Source organism: Stegostoma tigrinum, chromosome 11, assembly GCF_030684315.1.
Source record: "Stegostoma tigrinum isolate sSteTig4 chromosome 11, sSteTig4.hap1, whole genome shotgun sequence".
Classification (NCBI taxonomy): Eukaryota; Metazoa; Chordata; class Chondrichthyes; order Orectolobiformes; family Stegostomatidae; genus Stegostoma; species Stegostoma tigrinum.
Genome location: NC_081364.1, coordinates 19,445,197 through 19,469,847, shown reverse-complemented (window position 1 = coordinate 19,469,847; position 24,651 = coordinate 19,445,197). Strand labels below are relative to the sequence as shown.

General features: G+C 41.0%; 1 protein-coding gene across 1 annotated transcript in view; it reads right to left on the bottom strand.

Annotated features, from left to right (window-relative positions):
• Nucleotides 1–5,839: 5,839 nt before the first annotated feature.
• The window catches only part of itih3a.1 (inter-alpha-trypsin inhibitor heavy chain 3a, tandem duplicate 1), a 69,938-nt gene continuing 51,126 nt past the window's right edge, over nucleotides 5,840–24,651 (bottom strand). Inside the window, exons 17-23 of the mRNA XM_048547817.2 lie at nucleotides 23,713–23,742; nucleotides 23,426–23,449; nucleotides 11,901–12,014; nucleotides 11,109–11,310; nucleotides 7,139–7,311; nucleotides 6,195–6,306; nucleotides 5,840–6,085 (exon numbers count right to left, since the gene is read on the bottom strand). Coding sequence (XP_048403774.1) covers nucleotides 5,941–6,085; nucleotides 6,195–6,306; nucleotides 7,139–7,311; nucleotides 11,109–11,310; nucleotides 11,901–12,014; nucleotides 23,426–23,449; nucleotides 23,713–23,742 — 800 coding nt within the window. The 3' untranslated portion in view covers nucleotides 5,840–5,940. The remainder of the gene's footprint in view (nucleotides 6,086–6,194; nucleotides 6,307–7,138; nucleotides 7,312–11,108; nucleotides 11,311–11,900; nucleotides 12,015–23,425; nucleotides 23,450–23,712; nucleotides 23,743–24,651) is intronic.

Below are 24,651 nucleotides of genomic sequence, written 5' to 3'. Positions count from 1 at the left end.
CTCAGAGGAACAGAAGAAGCCTGGGGTACTTGTTCACAGATCATTGAAGGCAGCAAGCCATGACAACACTATGTTTAGGAAGGCATGCTTTAGGAAGGGACGCTTGCCTTTATCAGTCATAACATAGATGTAAGAGCTGGGAGGTTAAGTTGGATTTGTACAAAACTTTGGTTAGGTCACAGCTGTTGTACTTTATGCATTTCTAGTTGTCACACTACAGGAAGGATGTGATTGCACTGAAGGGGCTGCAGAACAGATTCACAAGGATGTTGCCGGGATGGAGCATTTTAGTTATAAAGAGAAGCTGGAAAGGTACGTTTTCTTTAGAGCAGTATAGGCTGAAGTATCAGTATTGAGGAGTATAATTTTAGGGCAGGAGGTTCAGAGGAGATTTGAAGAAAAGTGATTTAACCCAGAGGCTGGTGGGTAATCTGGAGTGCTGTGCAAGGTGGCAAGAAACCTCACTTCCATTAAAAGATTCATGGATGGGCCCTTGAAATGCCATAACATTCAAGTGCTGGAAAGTAGGATTGTAAATAGGTTCGTGCTGACTTGATGGGCTGAAGGATTCTTCTGTGCTGTATGGCCCTGTGATTGTAATCAGTTAGTGAGCTATACATATGTCAAGTGAAATATCTCTGCCTTTGCTTGTTAATTTTCTACAGCTAACTGTCAGGTATGAGCTTGATGTAGAAACTTAATTTATACAGCTTGTAAAAGCATTGCCTCCTAATCCACAAGGAATCGATTTTAAAAAGATGAAATACCAGCTGAGCTACTCAATTACGGAAATTCCACCTGCTGCCTTAGCTCCATCAGCACTCTGCAACTTCTCTGCTGTGGAGAAGGCTGCTCCACAGGATATATGTGATGCAAACAACACATGTTGTACAAGAACAAAGGCATTTGAGGAGATTGCAACAACTTATGAACATCTCACTTCTCAATGCCACCAGGGAAGTCTTTGCCAGGATCATTCTGATAAGATTCCACTCACCATTGGATAGGATGGATATAGATTCATAGCAGATCGATCTTTGGTAGACATGACCTTCATCTATACATCAACTTCAAAAGAAGTTCAGAGAAACACTTCGGTTTCCTGAATCTTACAAAAGCATTTGACACTGCGAGCTGAACAGGCCTGTATCAACCTCTGGAGAAAATGGCTGTCATCCCAAGCTTTGCAATTTCAAATGGTCCTTGTATTCAGCTTGATAACTGCACATCTGACTGTTTTTAGATTGAGAATTGGGCAAACATAGTTGTTTTCTGACCCTATACTGTTTGATAGCTTTTTTCTCTACCCTACTGATCTTTACTGCCATGCTGACATGGATGGAATATATCTCCACATTTAATCAGATAGAAAACTTCATAGGAAGGGTCACTCAACCTGAAATATTAACTATGACTTCTCCCCACTGATGCTGCCAGACTGCTGAGCTTTTCCAGCAATTTCTGTATTTGTTTCTGATTTACAGCATCCACAGTTCTTTCAGTTTTTATTTAGTCTTGAATGAGACTTGGATGAGGAAAGTGAGTGCTCCTGAGATGCTGCTTGGCCTGCTGTGTTCATCCAGCCTCACATTTTATTATCTTGGAATTCTCCAGCATCTGCAGTTCCCATTATCTCTGGACAATAGCCAAGTTGTGAATGATTCAAAGATACATGAGAAGGAAAGTGATGAGGATGACACAGAGTCTGCAGAAAATATATTCAGGTTAAATGAGTGGACAAAAGACTTGGCAGATGGAATATAAACGTGAGAAAATGTGAGGCTATGCATTTTGGCAGGGAGAATACAGAAGCTGAATCTTATTTAAATGGAGAGAAAAAAAACTACAGGAAATTACAGATCAGAGAGATTTGGGAGTCCTTGTCCTTGAATCTCAAACAGTTAACATCTAAGTTCAGTGGGTAAAAGGGAATGCGAATGGAATGTTAACCTTTAATTCAAAGGAAATGGAGTATAAAAGTAGGGAGGTTTACTCAAAACCAGGGTACTAATATGCCTGCAGTTAGAATACTCTGAACAGTTTTGGGCCACCTGTCTTGGAAAGATATACTGACATTGGAGGCAGTCTAGATAAGGTTCACAAGACTGATCTGATGGACTGTCTCCTGAGTAAAGGTTGAGTGGGTTGTGCCTGTACTTATTAGATTTTAGAAGAATGAAAGGCAACCTTAATGAACCATACTAGATTCTTATGGGAATTAAGTGGATAGCTGCAGAAAGGTTGTTTCTCTCTGTGGAACTGTCTAAGACCAGAGGCCATAATCCCAAAATGAGGGATTGACCATTTAGGACAGAAATGAACAGGAATTTCTTCTCTGTGGGTAGGAAGTCTATGGAATTCTTTACCACAGATGGCTATCGGGGCTGGGTTTTTAAGTCTCATCGAGGATGAGGTAGACAGATATTTAACCACTCAGGGAATCTGAGGATTATCAGATCAGCCATGATCTCATCGAATGGCTGCACAGATGTGATGGGCAAATAGCCTACTTCTGCTCCTATGTCTTATGGACTATTGATAATAATTTAAGAAAGAATAATATACAAGGCTTAAATTAAACAATGACCAATAATTAATGATTAATAAAATTTGTTACTACACTAAAACTCATGCTCGTTACCTGTACATAATGCAACAGGATGATGACAGAAAAAAAAGGTTTTGATAAAAGAGAAACAGCAAGGCAAATTGAAGACATTAAAGGCATAGAATGGGAAAGGAGGGAATAAACCAAGGTTGGGAAAGTAAGAGACGGCACATGAATATCAACAGAAGTTTAATAGTGCTGCAAAATCACCATATAAATTAATTATTATGAATTAAATAACAAATTTCAAGTAGATTTTTATCTACTCACAAGGTGGTAGGAATCTGGAATTGACTGTCCCATATGGTAGCCGAGACAGAACACTGAAAATATATAAAATGTATCTGGTTTTGTACTAGAATTGCTGAAACTTACAATGCCAAGGTCCAAGCATCAGTAAGTGGGATTAGGCTGAATGGCTGCTTGTCAACTGTTGGGAACAGAATGGGCTGAATAACCTCCTCTGTCTATGATTTGATGTTTGATGAAACCAATGCATCAAATCACATTCAAAGGAAAAGATGGAGAACTAAGTATATTGCAAAGTGAAAATGCGTTTATCACAAGAGATGTTTGAGGAATTTTGCTCTGTAAATTTAATTCAGAAATGATAGGCGATAAAGCAACAACTCAACAGGACATTCTGAATTTGAAATAAAATTGATTTGTCTACATATGCAAGAATATCTTTGGTGAGTATAACATGTCTTTAGATTATGCACTTTATTGGAACAATTCATTGTTTAGTTATTAAAGACTCATATTATCAGAGCAATTTACATATTGGAAGATATATATATTTGCTTCCAGGTGGTACAATACATTCAGTATTGTCACTGGAGATTGCCAAATAATTTGACTTACTATCAAAAATGCTTTTGGAACTATTTTTGTTGCTAAATTACTGGATAACTCTTAAAAATGCACTTCTTTTCAAATTCATATCTATATTGGAGCTGCACACAATTGTTCACAATGAAACCGTATGCAGTGATCCAAACCCAGTGTTCTTTTGGTCCAGTGTTCATTCATCATAATAAGTAGTACTGAAGTCACTTATTACTGGGCCACTACCTTTTGCATTCAGTGCTGGAACTGTGCAAATGCCTGCAAGGATGTCATTGCCTCTGATGTCAAGCAAAATAGCTGTTATGTTGAAATCAGTGTACCACTTTTTTTGAAGTTTTCTTTCAGTGCCTTCTCACTGCATTGGCGTTGATACACACCTTATATTCCATTTTTAGCCATTCGATTTAAAACATTTAGCTATTTGTGGACAGTATTACAGAATTGACACCAGTATTTCTGCTTTTAATTTACTGGTGGAAATTTCTTTGTTCCTTGGAGACAGATTTGAGGTGGGGTTTGAGGGAGCTTCACAAAAATCTGCTGACCAAATATGATGTCAAAGACCATGCGGCAACAAAGGCAGGAAATTGAGATCACTAATTTAGTTACTAGGCAATTTCTCTGGATGTTCAACATCTTCAAGAGTACAGAAACCCCACAGTGTTCATAACAGGAGGCGAGTGTGCAGCAAACAATCCAAGCAAACTTACAGTAACAGTCAGTCTGACATTTATGTATCAAATCAAAAAGTTGGCAACGATCTGCAGGTAACAAAGTGTGGAGCTGGATGAGCACAGGAAGCCAAGCAGCATCTTAGGAGCACAAAAGCTGATGTTTTGGGCCTAGACCCTTCACCAGAAAAGGGAGATGGGGAGAGGATTCTGAAATAAATAGGGAGAGAGGGGGAGGCAGACCAAAGATGGATAGAGGAGAAGATAGGTGTAGAGGACCGTATAGGTGGGGAGGTAGGGAAGGGATAGGTCAGTCCAGGGAGGACGGACAAGTAAAGGAGCCGGGATAAGGTTAGTAGGTAGGAAATGGAGGTGCGGCTTGAGGTGGAAGGAGGGGATAGGTGAGAGGAAGAACAGGTTAGGGAGGCGGGGATGAGCTGGGCTGGTTTTGGCATACAGTGGGGGGAGGGGAGATTTTGAAGCTTGTGAAATCCACATCGATTTCACATCAGACAGATGTCCACTGCACATCCGACAATGTGGTATACTGCATCCACTGTACCCGTTGTGGCTTCCTCCATGTTGGGGAAACCAAGCAGAGGCTTGGGGACCGCTTTGCAGAACACCTATGCTCGGTTTGCAATAAACAACTGCACCTCCCAGTCACGAACCATTTTAACTCCCTCTCCCATTCCTTAGACGACATGTCCATCCTGGGCCTCCTGCAGTGCCATAATGATGCCACCCGAAGGATACAGGAACAGCAACTCATATTCCGCTTGGGAACCCTGCAGCCCAATGGTATCAATGTGGATTTCACAAGCTTCAAAATCTCCACCTCCCCCACTGCATCCAAAAACCAGCCCCAGCTCGTCCCCACCTCCCTAATCTGTCCTTCCTCTCACCTACCCCCTCCTCCCACCTCAAGCTGCACTTCCATTTCCTACCTACTAATCTCATCCCACCCCCTTGACCTGTCCATCCTCCCCGGACTGACCTATCTCCCCTCTACCTCCCCACCTATACTCTCCTCTCCATCTATCTTCTCCTCTATCCATCTTTGGTGCGCCTCCCCCTCTCTTTCTATTTATTTCAAAGCCTCTCCCCATCCCCCTCTCTGATGAAGGGTCTAGGCCCGAAACGTCAGCTTTTGTGCTCCTAAGATGCTGCTTGGCCTGCTGTGTTCATCCAGCTCCACACTTCGTTATCTCGGATTCTCCAGCATCTGCAGTTCCCATTATCGATGATCTGCAGGTACAGGCTTGATATTGCATCAGTCTGACATGGAGACTGTTATCGCAATGAATTGTCTTGTTTAAGAAAAACCATCTAACATGATCAGCCTCACCCTCCTTTCATGACATTGCTGTCTAATGCCCCAGAGTCTTTAACAATGCTTTCAATTTTGCCACAGTGAAACTGCACATTGTGGGTATTAGTTGGCCCTTCCACCTCCTCAAACTTGTCAGCTCTCCCCACTGAATGGTAATCTTGGAACAGAGTTTTAACATAAAGTTGAGCTGCTGCTGTGCACAGGGTAGAAACTTGAAAATAATCCCAATGTCTGCACATTTTCAGAGACTGGGGCCCAGTGGATCAGCAAAGGAGCTCACCTGACAACCATTCTTAACACACAAACCTAAGTTGGTCATTTTATATAGGCAGTAATCGTTATAAAGAAACATTGTTACATAATTGAAGAGACAGGAAGTGCTTACGGATGTGATTTTTAATCTATATTTGCATTTGATATATGAAGTCATTGTGCAATAAAGTCATCCGAGGAATAAACTCTCATCATCTGCTCTCAGCTTATGAATATAGGGAGTCAAATAAAGAAGATACAACATAGTCAGTGGGGCTTCCATCAATAAATCCTTTGCCATTGTAGTGAACAAACCAGCATGGGATATTGGTTCCTCGCTTTGGATCAAATCTGTAATCTTTCTGGTAACCCCTAAAATTAAAATCATCAATAAAATGCATAAGAAATTTACAAACAAGTTATAACCGTTAAGTAGAAGACATTGAAAGTGTTAACATTATCTTAGTACAGTAAACATTACCTTGTTACTCTGAGCTTGTGACCTTTTACAATCATGGTTGCATCAGGTTTGCCTTCATCTAAACCAGGGCGGAAATTATATATCTCAGCACTTACTTCATGGTAAAACTGGCCTGTGTCAAAATAAAGGCAAATCAGGTTGACTGCAAAGTCACAAGAAGTATTAGTATAGTGAGTGCCGGAGAAAATGACTTTATTTACCAGTGAAGATTTATAAGAGATGAATTAATTTCAAGGTTGTTGGTAACCTTTGTAACTGAATCAAGAATGTCACTTTCTCCAGCGAATAATACAAGAACTTTAGTGGTAATATGATTTAGCAAAATATTAATATATGAGTTTGTTAATTTTGTTAAAATTGCACTTAAGTAATCATTGGAATAAATATTGACCAAAAATGGCAGTGGGAATATTTATGTGGTTGAAAATTGAAGTAAACTCAACGGAACTAAACTATTCTTTTCATTATGTATTTCACAAATGGGTGAATGTTGATGTGAATATTTAATTTTTTGACTCTATGTAGAGACATTAGACTGAATACAGTTTTAGTAAAGTCTGGAAATTACTGCTGTTAGGACATATATCCTGCAGAAGCATCGCTAAATATGGCACTGGAAAAGAATTGCTTTTTGTTGCAAAGGAATCTGTGAAAAGATTGTACAAGAGCTGTAGTCTTTACATGACAATAACTTGTAAATAAAAAGTAGTTTATTGCATTTTAATGTGCTAAAGTTATTTCACATGGATATCTGAAACAAATGATGATACAGAGCACCATCTGGTAACGCTAGGGCCAAATTATACAGAGAAAAGATAGTATCTAGGAGAAAAGTCAGAAAGCTTTAAGGTGAAAATACCAGAGGGTCGGGGCCAGGCAACTAAAGGCACAGCCATCAGTGGTAGCGTGTTTAATTTTGAGCAGCTAATGAAGTGAATACATACCAAGTAATCCATGAGTCATATTTGAGAACCTGCGGCTATCAAGTGTATAAAATCCCAGAAAGTCTCTGTGCAGAGGGTGATTTTTCCAGACCCGATGCAGCACGATAATGAACGTTGCATCATCTCCCATTGTAAGTGTGAGATTCTTTTCTTTCGTAATTGAAATTGAGAAACTAGGATGGAAATATTAGACACAATAAATTATATAGTATCTAAACTTCAATGCACTGAATATTGAATGTATATAAACTATTAAATTATCAATTCTAATAATGCATTTTTAATAATCTTTATATATAACCATAAAGACCCACTTCAAACAGTGGTCTGTGTAACTTTCTCATTCTTCTCCCTCTACTGAATGTGGGTAAGGATACTGGTTTCATTCTTGTTCTTAGAATTTTTATAAACATATATTTCAAAAGGGATAACAAAGTGTGGAGCTGGATGAACACAGCAGGCCAAGCAGCATCTCAGGAGCACAAAAGCTGACGTTTCGCACCTAGACCCTTCATCAGAGAGGGGGATGGGGAGACGGTTCTGGAATAAATAGGGAGAGAGGGGGAGGCGGACCGAAGATGGAGAGAAAAGAAGATAGATGGAGAGGAGAGTATAGGTGGGGAGGTAGGGAGGGGATAGGTCAGTCCAGGGAAGACAGACAGGTCAAGGAGGTGGGATGATGTTAGTAGGTAGGAGATGGAGGTGCGGCTTGAGATGGGAGGAAGGGATGGGTGAGAGGAAGAACAGGTTAGGGAGGCAGAGACAGGCTGGGCTGGTTTTGGGATGCAGTGGGGGGAGGGGATGAGCTGGGCTGGTTGTGTGATGCCGTGGGGGGAGGGGACGAACTGGGCTGGTTGTGGGATGCGGTGGGGGAAGGGGAGATTTTGAAGCTGGTGAAGTCCACATTGATACCATTGGGCTGCAGGGTTCCCAAGCGGAATATGAGTTGCTGTTCCTGCAACCTTCGGGTGGCATCCTTGTGGCACTGCAGGAGGCCCATGATGGACATGTCATCTGAAGAATGGGAGGGGGAGTTAAAATGGTTCGCGACTGGGAGGTGCAGTTGTTTATTGCGAATCGAGCAGAGGTGTTCTGCAAAGCGGTCCCCAAGCCTCTGCTTGGTTTCCCCAATGTAGAGGAAGCCACACCAGGTACAATGGATACAGCATACCACATTGGCGGATGTGCAGGTGAACCTCTGCTTAATATGAAAAGTCATCTTGGGGCCTGGGATAGGGGTGAGGGAGGAGGTGTGGGGGCAAGTGTAGCACTTCCTGTGGTTGTAGGGGAAGGTGCCGGGTGTGGTGGGGTTGGAGGGAAGTGTGGAGCGAACAAGGGAGTCATGGAGAGAGTGGTCTCTCTGGAAGGCAGACAAGGGTGGGGATGGAAAAACGTCTTGGGTGGTAGGGTCGGATTGTAGATGGCGGATGTGTCGGAGGATGATGCGTTGTATCTGGAAGTTGGTGGGGTGGTGTGTGAGAACGAGGGGGATCCGCTTTGGGTGGTTGTGGCGGGGGCAGGTGTGAGGGATGTGTTGCGGGAAATGCGGGAGATGCGGTCAAGGGCGTTCTTGACCACTGCGGGGGGAAAGTTGCGGTCCTTGAAGAACTTGGTCATCTGGGATGTGCAGAAGTGGAATGCCTCATCCTGGGAGCAGATGCGGCGGAGGTGAAGGAATTGGGAATAGGGGATGGAATTTTTGCAGGAGGGTGGGTGGGAGGAGGTGTATTCTAGGTAGCTGTGCAAAGAGGAACTGGGATTGCACTGGGAGGCCTCAACATTGACACCAGTCTCCATGAAGTCTCATGAAATCAAGTGACACCTCCAGTTGGAAACGAGACACCTGAAAGGAAACCTCTTCTGGATTACTACCTTATAACCACCACCCCCACACCCCCAACCTCTCTGTAAACAAAGGGCAAGAGCACAGAATGTGCTCTTGGTGGGATTTCAATATCCACTATCAAGAGATGCTCAGTTGCACCAGTTAAAGAGCTGGCTAAGTCTTAAAAGACATAGTTTCTAGATTTTGTTTGCAACACCTGATGATTGAACCAACAAGAGGAACAAAGACTTACTTCATCTCATACTAATTAGTCTAATTGTCATGGATGCATCTGTGGAGTGACCACTGTGCAGTCTTCTGGAGATGAAGTCCTGTCTTCACATTGATAATATCCTCTATTATGAGGGATGGAACTAGCAGTATGCTAAACTGGATAGAATTCAAACATATCTGACAAATCAATGAGCATCCATGAGGTACGGGTGGGCTATGTGCAACGGCAGAATTGTACTTTAACACAATCTGTAACGACATGGCCTGGCATGTCTGCCAGTCTATCATTGCCATCAGGCTGATGATCAACCCTAGTTCATTGAGAAGTGCAAAGGAGCTTGCCAGGAACTGCACCAAGCACACGTAAAGACAAGGTAGGCAAACAGGAGGCTGGACGAACACAGCAAGTCAGACAATACCTGGAAGAAAAGAGAAGTCAACATTTCGGGTATAATACAGGCCTAGCTGAATCAATTTTTCTTCATAGGGTAATCCTGCCATCCCTCATATCATCTTGGTTAACCTCTGCTCACGCCCAACTACATCTGGGTATAATACCCAAAATGTTCACTTCTCCTTTCCTCCAGATGCTGCCTGGCTTCCTGTGTTCTTCCAGCTTCCCACTATCTACAAATAGCCCTTGTGCCAGCTACACACCATCTTGACTTGGAATTATATTTCTGTTCTTTATGTCACTGAGTCACAAGCCTGGAACTCACTCCCTAACAGTAGTGTGCTCAAATTCCATGGATGACAAGAGAATCAAGAAGACATTTTGCACTTCCTTTCAGGGGAAATTAGAAATGGACAATAATTAAAATTCCAGTCAGTGATGACCATATTCCATGAATGAATATTAAAAGACAGTATCTGTCTAGTCATTTATATGGGTTGTACACACTATAGGACTCAGGACTGATCTTTGTGGCATTCCACAAATTACAGTCTGCTCAATGGAGAATGTTCCATTTATCCCTATACTCTGCTTCCTCTATTAACTAATTCTCCATCTATGCTAATACATTAAACCCAATGCCATCCACTGGTATCTTGCATATTAGCCTCTTGAACGGTACCTTCTCAGTGACCTTTTGGAAAATGAAGCATACCACATATCACGTTTATCTACCTTTCCAGTTACATTCTCAAGAACTCGAATAAATGCATGAAACAGAATTTTATCAAACTACATTAAATTTGTCTGATCTTCTAAACATTGTTCAGACTTCCCTAATAATAGATCTGATTAACCTTACACAGGTTACTGTTACTGACTGTTTATAAATCTTCACTTAAGGTTGCTATAGGAGCAATATTGTTACTCCATTTTATTTATGTGACGGTGATACTTTGGTCATTTTTTGTATTTTTGCCGAACTCTTTTCACCACATACAACATCCACATTGCGCAGATAGATGCCATTTGGCCCATTTAGTCTGCACCAACCCACCCTGTTGCTGTAACTCCATATTTTCCACAATTAACGCACCTAGCCTTCACATCTCTGGGCACCACAGGATTATTGGGGATATCCAGTTCACCTGATTTGCACATCTTTGGACTGTAGATGGAAACTGGAGCAAACTCACACAGACACAGGAAGAACATACAAACTCTATTCAGACAGTTGCCCAAGGCTGGAATCAAACCCTGGTCCCTGGCGCTGTGAGGCAGTGTGCTTAATATTGTGCCACAGTGCCAGCCTATAACTAATATAAGTTGAAAAATGCAAAGACAAACTGAAAAAGAATTATGTTCATGAAAGCACATTCATTGTATAAATTACTTGACTTTACAAAGTATTTTGTAAGAATCAAACTAATTGAACATTTTGCTTCTTGGCTGTATTTGAATTTATATCGCGACCATCTATTTACAGGAATACAAACTGTGTTACTGCACATCTGTACCTCTCTTTTGTTACAGATGCAGTAGCTGACCAGGGGAATACGATCTTGTCTTCTCCATGAAATACTGTAATTGTTTTAGTTGATACTTCAACTTTAACATCCATTTTGTTGCTCACAATTCCAAACTTTCCGAAGTATGTATTTATTTTCTTGTTAACTTCAATTTTCTTCTCTCCAATCAATTCTCCATTTACTGCAAAATCTGCATGAAAATTTCAAACATATTAATTGAGGCTAATTAATTGTCACAACAACAAACTAAAATTTCAAAAATCACTTTTTCATGAAGCCAACTGATAATTTGAAATAATCATTATTGTGAATAATGAGCAAGATTCTTTAGAGCTCCCACAAATAAAAGCATGAGGAAATAACGAAGAAATAAATGATCAAATAAATAATCCATAAGATTTGTGTGAAGCAAAAATATACTCATGCCCTTCATAACATTAGGAACATGAAATAGAATTTTCAATTTAAAAGGCTACCAGATCAGATCCTGATTCTGCCTGGCATTTATGGTGAAATTGGAAAAACACTGTCATAAATCTAAGTTTCTAAGTTGTTATCTTGTGTGGTGATAACTATAAGAAGTTCTAATATTTCCTCATCTTTTCTCCTAAACTAAATGTTTTGCTTCAGATATTTTTAAGTTGTGAATGAGGGCACATCAAACAATAGAATTCCACAAAGTCAGCTTTAATGTCACTATAACCTGTTAACTCAAAATGTTTCTGTTAAGTAGCTATTTTCTCTTTCCTTAAGACTACTTGCAACACAGTTTACACCTACCTGTAGATGGATCTGTGACCAGATTTAGAATTGCCCCTGGTTTTCCATCAATGTTGAAACAAATGGCATCACTGTGATCATTTATTGAAACAATAAAATGAGGATCACTGTCAACTAGAAAAGATGCCAAAGATTTAGAACATTCAAGTCATTGCCCCTTCTGTCATGAACTGAAAACTTGTTACATATAATTCAAATTCACATGTTGTTACAACTGCAAAACAGTCTTGAATAAAAGCCAGGTAAACCTATTTGCATTTTCTGATATCAGGGAGCCAAGATTTAAAATAATTATCCTATAGTAAGTCTTATGTTGTGCCAAATAGAAATTGGGCTCTAGTGGTGATCAGATTTTGGGCTTTAAAGGGATACAGTTTCATTTTTGTAGTAAAATAAAGCCAAGAAGACATTCAACACATAGCTTTTATCTCACAGGGGAAAGCATAACATGCAACCGAGTAAAAGTAAATATGTGAGTTGCCAAGAGATCCCTGGAAATGAGAATGCAATATCGTAACAACAAAAAAGCTTTCACAACTATGTCTGAAGATCCTTAAGAGCACAAAAAAAAATACTGAAATAAAACAACTGCAGATGCTGGAAATCTGAGACAAAGGTTTTTCTGGCCATTTCTGTCTTTGTTGCAAAAATGCACTGTACAGCAGCTTCAACCTTTATCCTATTATGATTATTTCCTTTCCTATAAATCAGATCAGTACATGATTCTTAAATTCCAGACTGTAAGGTGGAAGCAGTGAACAATATTTTTGAGGAAGTTACTGGATTAACAAACAAGATGAATCCAGGAAACCTTTTATATCTGTTCCATTCAGAAAATTTTAAAGAAATTTCACAATAGGTTACTTCACAAAATAGATTCTGGTGGTGATAGTAGGAATTTTAAGTACTGTTTTATGAATTGGCTCAAATCTGACAGCCAAAATAGTTAATAAATCAAATTCAGTTGGGAATTATGCTGCAATTGGTGGCCCCTGCAACAGACCTGAGTCTGTTACTACTCTCTGTCTTTATCAATGACATTGACGGTGGTGATGGGAATGTTATTTGTATGCTTGCAGATAACAACAGAATCTGAAAATGTGTTAAGACAGAAAAGTCACAATCAAAACAAAGAGAATTAATTTTGTGAAGAAATACAGACTGCAGAATGACAAAGACCATTTAATCTAAATAAATGAAGTGACATGCATCTTGTTAGGGTCAACATAGTTTATACATAGTCAAGCATACAAATAAGGAGATAATAGGAACTGCAGATGCTGGAGAATCCGAGATAACAAGGTGTAGAGGTGGATGAACACAGCAGGCCAAGCAGCATTTTAGGAGCAGAAAAGCTGATGTTTTGGGCCTAGACAAATAAGGAACTGGAATTGGTCATTCCAACACTGAGCCTGCTCCACAGTTCAATAACATCATGGCTGATCTAACCTTATTCAACTCCGCCTTCCCCAAAGAAATTGACTCAATTGTTATTCAAGAGTCTAGCTACCTCTGTACCACTTGCAGGGAGGATTATAGGCTGAGCAAGGTAGATATGTTGCTGTTATGGAATAATTGAATCAGACAGCATGGAAACAAACCATTAATTCCAGCTAGTCTACATCAACTACATTCGCAAACTAAACTAGTCCCTCCTGCCTATATTTGGCCCACATCTCTCCAAACCTTCACTATTCATGTATTTTTGTTGTAACTGTACCTGCATCCACCATTTCCTCAGGCAGTTTATTCCACACAAAGATCATTACCTGTGTAAAAAAAGTTGCCCCTCATGCTCTCTCACCTTAAAAATATGACTCCTAGTTTTGAACTTCCCCACAATAGGGAAAAGAATCTTGTCATTCACCTTATCGATGCTCCTCATGATTTTATGAACCTCTATAAGGTCACCCACCTTCAGCCTGCTATGTTCTACTGAAAAAGGTCTAAACCTATTCAGCCTATTTTTATGACTTAAACCCTCCATTTCCAGCAACATACTGGCAAATATTGGTCCTTTAGAGGATGAGAAGGGGGATTTAATAATGGGAAATTAAGAAATAGTTGAGGCATTGAACAGGTATTTTGTGTTGGTCTTCATAATGGAGGACTTGAGTAACATGCCAGTAATTGACGACAAGGAGACTAAGGTAGGTGAGGACTTAAAGACGATCATCATCATGAAAGAGGTTGTGTTGGACAAGCTAATGGAGCTAAAGGTGGACAAGTTTCCAGGCACTGATGGAATGCATCTCAGGGTACTAAAAGAGATAACAGGAGAAATAGCAAACACTCTTGTGGTAATTTTCCAAAATTTTCTGGACTGTGGGGCAGTTCCAGCAGATTGGAAAACAGCAAATGTGATACCACTGCTTAGAAAAAGAAGGTAGACAAACGTTGGGGAAATATGAGAGATAATGGGAACTGCAGATGCTGGAGAATTCCAGGATAATAAAATGTGAGGCTGGATGAACACAGCAGGCCAAGCAGCATCTCAGGAGCACAAAAGCTGACGTTTCGGGCCTAGACCCTTCATCAGAGAGGGGAATGGGGAGAGGGAACTGGAATAAATAGGGAGAGAGGGGGAGGCGGACCGAAGATGGAGAGTAAAGAAGATAGGTGGAGAGAGTATAGGTGGGGAGGGGATAGGTCAGTCCAGGGAAGACGGACAGGTCAAGGAGGTGGGATGAGGTTAGTAGGTAGTGGGGGGTGCGGCTTGGGGTGGGAGGAAGGGATGGGTGAGAGGAAGAACCGGTTAGGGAGGCAGAGACAGGTTGGACTGGTTTTGGGATGCAGTGGGTGGGGGGGAAGAGCTGGGCTGGTTGTGTGGTGCAGTGGGGGGAGGGGACGAACTGGGCTGGTTTAGGGATGCGGTAGGGGAAGGGGAGATTTTGAAACTGGTGAAGTCCACATTGCTACCATTGGGCTGCAGGGTTCCCAGGCGGAATATGAGTTGCTGTTCCTGCAACCTTCGGGTGGCATCATTGTGGCACTGCAGGAGGCCCATGATGGACATGTCATCTAGAGAATGGGAGGGGGAGTGGAAATGGTTTGCGACTGGGAGGTGCAGTTCTTTGTTGTGAACTGAGCGGAGGTGTTCTGCAAAGTGGTCCCCAAGCCTCCGCTTGGTTTCCCCAATGTAGAGGAAGCCACACCGGGTACAGTGGATGCAGTATACCACATTGGCAGATGTGCAGGTGAACCTCTGCTTAATGTGGAATGTCATCTTGGGGCCTGGGATAGGGGTGAGGGAGGAGGTGTGGGGACAAGTGTAGCATTATGGGCTGATTAGCATAGCTTCTGTAGTGGGGAAAAAGCTTGAATCTATCATCAAATAAGAAAAAGCAAGATGTCTATATAGAAATTGTCCCATTGGCAGACTCAGTATGAGTTCATGAAGGGCAGGTCAGGCTTAACAATATACTGGAATTCTAGAAGACGTTACAAGTTAAGATAATGGGGTAGACAACAGGGACCCAGCAGATGTGATATATCTGGATTTCCAAAAGGCATTTGACAAGGTGCTGCAAAAAAGGCTGCTGCATAAGATAAAGGAGCTTGGTGTTACAGGCAGTGTAGTAGCATGGATAGAGGAATGGTGAATGAACAGGAAGCAAAGAGTGGGAATAAATGAGTGCTTTTCTCTTTGGAAATGAGTGACTAGTGGTGTGCCCCAGGGACCAGTGTTGGGATTACAATTGTTTACAACTTACATAGATGTTTTAGAGTTGGGGACCACATGTAATGTGTCAAAGTTTGTGGATGACACTAAGATGAATGGTAAGTGCAAAGTGTTTAGAAAACTCTGAAATTTTGTAGATGGATATAGATAGTTTAAGTGAGCGGGCAAAGAGCTGGCATATAGAGTACATTGTTGATAAATGAGAAATCATCATTTTGGTAGGAATAACAGTAAAAAGGACTACGATTTGAATGGTAAAACATCGCAGCATGCTGCTATGCAGAGGGACCTGGGTGTCCTTGTACATGAATCACAGAAGGTTGGTTTTCAGGCACAACAGATAATGAAGAAGGCAAATGGAATTTTGTCCTTCATTGTTAGAGGGTTTGAGTTTAAACGTGGGGAGGTTATGGTGCAGCTGTATGGGGTGCTGGTGAGGCCACACCTGGAGGACTATGTTTAGTTTTGGTTTCCTTACTTGAGAAAGGATGTACCAGCACTGGAGGGGGTGCAGAGGAGATTCACTAGGTTGATTCCGGAGTTGACAGAGTTGGCTTTTGAGGACAGATTGAGTAGACTGTGATTATATTAACTGGAATTTAGAAGAATGAAGGGGTGTCTTGTAGAAACATATAAAATTATATAGATAAGAAGCAGAGAAGTTGTTTCCACTGGTGGGTGAAACTAGAACCAGAGTGCCTAGCCTCAAAATTAGGGGGACCAGATTTAGGACTGAATTGAGGAGAAACTTTTTCACTCAAAGGATTGTGGATCTGTGGAATTCACCGCCTAAGGAAGTAGTTGGGGCTTCCTCGTTGAAATGTTCTTAAAGCTAAGATAGAACAGTAAAGGATTTGAAGGTTATGGTGAGAGGGTGGGTAGGTGGAACTGAGGCTACGAAAAGATCAGCCATGGTCTTATTCAATGGTGGAGTGGGCTTGAAGGGCCAGATGGCCTACTCCTGCTCCTGGTTTTTATGTTCTTATGTAAATTGTTTCTGAACATTCTTCAATTTAATAACATCCTTCCTGTAACAGGGTGCCCAGAACTGCTCATAGTACTCCAGTAGAAGTCTCACCTATGTCCTGCACAATGTCAACATGATGTCTGAACTTGTTTCCTCAAAAGATCTGAGCAATGAAGGCAACCACACTAAATGCCTTCTTACCACCCTGTCTACCTGTGATGTAAATTTTAAAGAGTTGTGTACCTTACCCCAAGGTCTACTGTTATCATGACCGCTGATAATTTATGAACGTATTGAACTTTCATTAGCAACATGTATTTTTAAATATCCAAAGGGAGGTGGTGGTGTAGTGGTAATGTTACTGGACTAACAATCTGGAACTCAGGCTAAAATCTCGAGACAATAAAATGTGAGGCTGGATGAACACAGCAGGCCAAGCAGCATCTTAGCAGCACAAAAGCTGACGTTTCGGGCCTAGACCCTTCATCAGAGAGGAGGATGGGGTGAGGGTTCTGGAATAAATAGGGAGAGAGGCAGAGGCGGACCGAAGATGGAGAGAAAAGAAGATAGGTGGAGAGGAGAGCATAGGTGGGGAGGTAGGGAGGGGATAGGTCAGTCCAGGGAAGACGGACAGGTCAAGGAGGTGGGATGAGGTTAGTAGGTAGATGGGGGTGTGGCTTGGGGTGGGAGGAAGGGATGGGTGAGAGGAAGAACAGGTTAGGGAGGCAGAGACAGTTTGGTCTGGTTTTGGGATGCAGTGGGTGGAGGGGAAGAGCTGGGCTGGTTGTGTGGTGCAGTGGGGGGAGGGGACGAACTGGGCTGGTTTAGGGATGCGGTGGGGGAAGGGGAGATTTTGAAACTGGTGAAGTCCACATTGATACCATTAGGCTGCAGGGTTCCCAGGCGGAATATGAGTTGCTGTTCCTGCAACCTTCGGGTGGCATCATTGTGGCACTTATGGGAGGGGGAGTGGAAATGGTTTGCGGCTGGGAGGTGCAGTTGTTTGTTGCGAACTGAGCGGAGGTGTTCTGCAAAGCGGTCCCCAAACCTCCACTTGGTTTCCCCAATGTAGAGGAAGCCACACCGGGTACAGTGGATGCAGTATACCACATTGGCAGATGTGCAGGTGAACCTCTGCTTAATGTGGAAAGTCATCTTGGGGCCTGGGATAGGGGTGAGGGAGGAGGTGTGGGGGCAAATGTAGCATTTCCTGCGGTTGCAGAGGAAGGTGCCGGGTGTGGTGGGGTTGGAGGGCAGTGTGGAGCGAACAAGGGAGTCATGGAGAGAGTGGTCTCTCCGGAAAGCAGACAAGGGTGGGGATGGAAAAATGTCTTGGGTGGTGGGGTCGGATTGTAGATGGCGGAAGTGTCGGAGGATGATGCGTTGTATCCGGAGGTTGGTGGGGTGGTGTGTGAGAACGAGGTGGATCCTCTTTGGGCGGTTGTGATGGGGGCGGGGTGTGAGGGATGTGTTGCGGGAAATATGGGAGACGCGGTCAAGGGCTTTCTCGATCACTGTGGGGGGAAAGTTGCGGTCCTTGAAGAACTTGGACATCTGGGATGTGCAGGAGTGGAATGTCTTATCGTGGGAGCAGATGTGGCGGAGGCGGAGGACTCGAGACATTGGTTTGAATTGCACCATAGCAGATGACTGAGTTTGAATTCATGAAAAATTTGGAAAAGCAAGCTGGCCTAATGGCAACCATGTCTATTAAAACCTAATGCCCTTTGTTTAAGTAAATCTGTCACCATTTCCTGGTATGGCCTGTATGTGACTCCAGACACATAATAATGTGGTTGACCAATAACTGCTCTTTGGGCAATTAGAGATGGACAAAAATGCTGGCCTGACCACCAATACCCACATCCCATGATTGACTATTTAAAAGGCGGAAAAGCAGCTAAAAGATGATTGATAAACTCAGTGGATATCTGGAAGTTATTGAGGAAGTTATCAATACACAACGAAGAGAATTGTCATTTCCTGTGAGTATTTCAGACTGTGAACATGATGGGAGAAAACAACAGTCTGGACAAGAGGCATGTTTCAAGAGTGCGTAAGGACAGGAGTTAAATGCCTGCTTATATTTGCTTGTAGACCGATATGTCTATGTGAGCTAGTGGGCTAAGATATTCGTGTACTAGCCTGGGTTTGAATACTAACATACTGTGTATGTCAGTCAAAGAATAATCCTGTAGTCACCCATGCATTGCAAGTAAATGATTGTCTCGCTCTGTTGGAAAGAATCAGTCAGCAAGCTACTTTAAAAGGAAGTAGGGATGAAAAAGACTTAAGCTAGATTGCACAGCTAAGAATCTTGAAGCTGACTAACTAGCTATGTTTCACTCTTGAAAAAGTAAGATAAATTTCAAGGAATAGACCCACCGTCCACAATTAAATAGAAATATTAAACACAACATCAACTTAAAAGGAAAGGCATATCATTGTGCAAAGATACGTGGAAACTTGTATGATTGGATGGAATATATTTTAAAAGGCAAAGAATGGCCAAAAAATTAACAAGGGAAAAATTAGAACATGTGAAAATCTTGCATAAATACTAAAATAGATAGTAAAAATGTCCATATTTAATTAAGAAAGGAAAGAGTTGACAAATTGAGCATTGGTCCAAAGGAGGTGAGAATGGAATTAGAATTAATAACGGAAAATAAAGGAAACAGCAAATGAATGGAATAGGCATTTGCATCGATTGCCATTGTAGAGGGCTAAAGTAAGATCCCAGAACCAGCAATAAATCAGGAAATGGAAAGGAGGGAGGAACTTAGAAAATCATAATGGGCAGAGGCTTCGTACTAATAAATTATTGGAGCTGCGGGCTGATAAGTACCCAAATTCTGATGGACTTCATCCTTAGGTTTTAGAAGCTGGTAGTGAGATGGTCAATAGATTGGTACAAACTTTCCAAAAGTTTTTTTTTGATTCAGGAACATTTCCATTAGGTTCAAAGGCAGAAAATGTAATGCCTTTATTCAAAAAGAGAGGGAGACACACGCTGGAAAGTATCGGCTTGTTAGCTTAATGTCTGTCATAGGGAAAATGCTTGAAGCTCAAAGCACTTGGAGTTAAGTTCAATGTAATCAGGTGAGTCAAAATGTCATTGTGAAAGAGAAACTATGTTTGACCAATCTATTGCAGTTCTTTGAAGAGTTAACACATGCTATGAATAATGGGGAACTGGTGGATGTTTTATAATTAGATTTCCTAGAAGGCACTTGCTGTAGTGCCACACTGAAGATTATTGCAGAAAATAAAGGTTTATCGTGTATGAGGTAGCATATCAGCATGAACAGAAGATTGGCTGGCTAACAGGTGAAAGAGACTGGGCATAAATGGATCTTTTTCTTATTGGTCAGGTGTAACAAGCAGAATTGATACTAAAACCTCACTTGTTTATGATTAATATAAATGAATTTGATGAAAGGACAAGAGATATGTTTGTCTAATTTGCTGATAACCAATCTAAGTGACCATGCAATACTTTAAGTTTCTTCACACACTACTGTGCATGATTGGCATGCTGATGCATTGAATTCCAGGTTTGGAAGTCACTGCTATGAATGGACCGAAAAGGAATGTGCACTGAAAATAAATTAGAGAGCATTTTGCTGATGACAGAAAAATAGGTAGGAAAGTAAGTTGTGAAGGAGGCTACAAAAAACATATAGATTAAGGGAGTAGACGAAGTGATGACAAATGGAGTATAACATGGGCAAATGAAAAATTGTTATTTTAGCAGGAAGAATTGAGGGAAAAAAACAATGACCTAAATGGTGAGAGACTGCAGAATCATCTAAGGGTCCTCATGCATGAATCACAAAAGGTTGCAAGTCCTGGGAGCCATGGTAAGTAAGTTGGAGAGCTACACAGAAGTCAGTCATGAATCTGGTTAGATATCAGTCAGGAGCTGTGCATCCAAGTCTGGTGGCTGATGATCAGTCTGAGGGGTCAGTTCAATGAAAAGCAAGGATAGGGATGTTATCATTGCTGTGGTAGGAAAACTGGGGAATTCAATAGTTCGGAGTGGAGGCATTATGTCGAGATGCAGATAGGATAACAATTGTGAGGGGTGCTAAACAACCTATAAGGATAGAATATACATGGGCAAGGGATAAAACAGGGCTGTGTGGTGTGTGTGTGTCATCAACAGTCAGCACCATCCTGGTTCAAAATGGGCAGAACAGTTCACAACATAATGCTGCCATAATGATGCAGTATCCCTGAAGATCAGTGAAAGAAGCGAGGAGTTGAAATCTTCTACACATGGGTTGGATAGGAACATGGGGAAATCAAAGCTGATAGGATTGTCAGGTAGGGACATCAAGAGGAGAATATGAAAATTTGAGGGGTTTGGTCAGAGGGCCTGTATCTGAGTCATTCCATGAAGCATGACCACGGTTTCCTTTCTTCATCAGCCAAATATCAACGGCACAATAGAGATGGAAATGATTGCCACCACACCCAGAGTGAGTGGAGTAAGTGTTCCATTTGTGAGACAGGGATCTCTCACTTCTGTGTGACATGTGTTGCTCACTTAATACTTAGGCCATAAGACATCATGTCGTACTAAGGATGGCTAGGACCAGTGTCTTCATTCTTGTTATTACAAATATAAAGACACTTGTCCACCCAGCCGATGAAGAAAAGCGAATATATATTGCCAAAATGGCAAACCTATTTACAATGACGTTTCACCATAGCACATTTGTGCCCTCAGAAGGTCACATTCTTCCTCTCCCTAACCAGAAATGTTTTCTTCACCTGGAAGATAAAAGCCCAGGGCTCATATGCTTCCATCTACACTTTTTTTCTCTTTTTCTTTTGACTTTTGCTCTGTTTCTATTTGCATTTTATGGTGTCTTCAGCAGGCATCCCCGAGACCGAGGGCAGAATGGCAGCAATGAGATGGGAGTGCAATTCCAGGATTTGGCAGTGGCAGCAACAAATTCAAGGAGTGAGTTTTGAGGTGAGTTCTGAGGGCCTGCAACAGCAGTGGGACCAAATTCCGAGGGCTGACTGGTGGTGGCAGCGTTGAGACCTGAGGCTTTGGGGAGGGAGGCCCATATCTTACTGAGATAAGACTACCTTATGGAGATAAGACTTCTGGATTTGGTTACTTCCCCATTTCTTTTTAGGTTTTTTTTGTACTTCTGCTTATTTTAATTTTTTGGTGCTCGTACCTGAGATTGGTGTTTTCTTAAATTTGGGTTTTTTATACCTAAGATGACGGCAGAGAATAGTGACTTTGCACACTTTTCACTGTACTCCTGTACAACTGTACATGGGTACACGTGACAATAAAGCCTAATTCTAAGTTTACAAGTCAGGATGGAATCATAATAAAATGAGGAACCTCTCACAAGGATTGGCCATAACACTATTATGAAGTGCTGTCGGTACAGATTATTATCTGAATGGCTATAAATTGAGAGAGGGGAATGTGCAATGAGACCTAGGTGTCCTTGTACACCAGTCGCTGAAGGTAAGCATGTAGTTAGAGCAGGCAGTAAAGAAAGCAAATGGTATGTTGGGCTTCATAGCAAGATGGTTCAAGTACAGGAGCAGTTGCAGTTAGGGCATTGGTCAGACCACAGCTGGAATACTTTTATCAGATTTGGCCTCCTTATTTGTGGAAGGGCATTCTTGCTATAGAGGGAATGCGATGAAGGTTTGCCAGAATGATTTGTGGGATTGTTGAACTGATGAATGAACTGAGGTTGAATCAGTTAGGACTATATTCACTGAAGTTCAGAAGAATGAGGAAGTATCTCATAGAGACTGATAAAATTCTAACAGGACTAGAAAGGGTGGTCATGGGAGGGATGTTCCCGATGGCTGTGGAGCACAGAACCAGGGTCACAGTCTAAGGATATGAAATAAACTATTTCGGCCTGAGATGAGGAGAAGTTTCTTCACACAGAGAAGTGAGCTTATGGAAATCATTACCATAGAAAGTAGTAGAGGCCAGAAAATTGTATGAGCTCAAGGAAGAGTCGAATGCAGCACTCAGGGCTTGAGGGATCAAAGGATAGGGGAAAGCAGGAGTGAGCTATTGAGTTGAATGATCAGCCTATTCCTGCTCCAATGCTCTGTTTCTACATTTTCTACGTAATCAAAATGGAGAAATTGTAGCTAAAGTTGATAAGATGTTGGATTATATTAACAGAACTATGCAATGAAAATTAAATAGAACAATTTTGTCACAGTAAGCTCCTGGCAAAGGTTATATGGAGTACTTTGTCCACGTAATGAGGGCTGTATAGCCCTTGGAAAAGGAGACCTTCAAGACTACTTCCAGTTTTAGGATTCTTGGCCACTCAGATAAACTCAAGGATCTTTTTGTCTATTTACTTTAAAGCAGTATGGACATAGATAGAGCCCAAGAAGTGCCTAGAATTTAATTCCAATTTAACAGATTAAGGATATGTTGTTAAGGAGACAGTGGGACAGTTTTTTTTCCAAAAGAGCAGTTAATCTCTCGAATATATTGCCAGCTGGTATGGAAGATGATGATTAGTAGTTTTAAGAGGGATTTGAGTGTAGACAATAAGACTCTTTATGGATTTGTGTGTGTAATTCCCTAGAATGAGGCAATAGAGAAGAATTTACTTATGCATTTTCCCCTTACTGGCCCTGAATTTTTTTGTTTATCCTTTCTGTCATTTCCAAGAAATGATATGGCTACCAGGATAGAGGAAGCAAATAAATGTTTAAACATGATGCTCTGGTTATCATGAGAATGGGAAAGGCTTGGTAGATTACCTTTCTTTCTGTTGTCAATTTTGTATATAATTGCTCACATTTGTAAGTTTACTGATGTTACTATATAAAATGATAAATGCTTAAGCTGCATCTTACCATAAGTGAAACTGGGTGTTCTATCTGCAGAGAAAAATATGAAAATTAATGCGTGATCAAGTACTTAAAAAGCTTAAGATAGTTCAATGTTTAAAATCCCTGCAATATCTTCTGGGTTACACGAGAATATATAAATTTTTTAGGTGCGTCAATTAAAAAGATCTGAAAGTGAAGATACCTGCAAATATCAATAATTTATATTTGACAAAGACACTGTTGCATCTGTACAACATTTTGCTACAAGTAACTGAAACAGTTCAAAATCCAAATGTATGTAAATTACTTACAGTGAAAGCCAGGTATGGCCATTGATGTTTCTGGAAAACATTAAAACGTTGATGTATTGAAACAAGTTTTAAAAATCTGAGTCCAACATTTTTCTATAATGCTAACTTAGAACATTTTTAAAAAATAATTAAATAATTTCTGAAACTGTTGAATTCTATATTTAATTATTAACTAATGGATAGCTTAATGACTTGGAAACACTGGAAAAATTTAAAAGTAAGGTTAGTTTTGTGGCTCAGGGGCATCAGTTGTTAATAATGTCAGTTTAATAGAGATACACCTCCATGGGACAAAAAAAGGCCAGGATTGGTTCAAAAAAGTCAGTCTTTTGCTCACATGCTATATTAAATGTTTGGTTGACAAAGTTCTTTTCACATAACCAATGACAAATACCAACATGAGGAAATTGTAAACAACAGAGTGAAGGAAGCATTTCCCCATGAGAACTGCAACTTATAATTCATAAAATATAAATTCACACAAATGTGTTTCCAAATAATTTCTGCTGCTCTTCAATCGATATTTTAACACAACGGTGGTTTTTAAGGACAATCTCCTTCCACTTTTCCAACCTCTTTCTCATTTTCACGACTGTGAATCCTTAGAGGAACATTAGCGGTTAAAGATAAATTTGAAAACTGAGTGATTAACTGAAAGAACTGCGCCATAAGATTTCACATTATTAAATTAACAAAACTTCACATAAAAAGTAAACAGAGCTCATGCAACTCATTTAACACCATAGCTTCTACAAACTAAAATAATAAATCTAATTCTACTTTTGGCTTCCCAAGCCCTCTCACAAGAAATCTCTCACAGTTTAACAAATTTTTAAATTTTATTCATTTCATCTGTGACAAACCTAAGCCATTCAGCAATTCTCTGGAATTCACTTTGGTCTTCTTCTTATTCATTCTATTCTGTAGGCTTCAAGATTT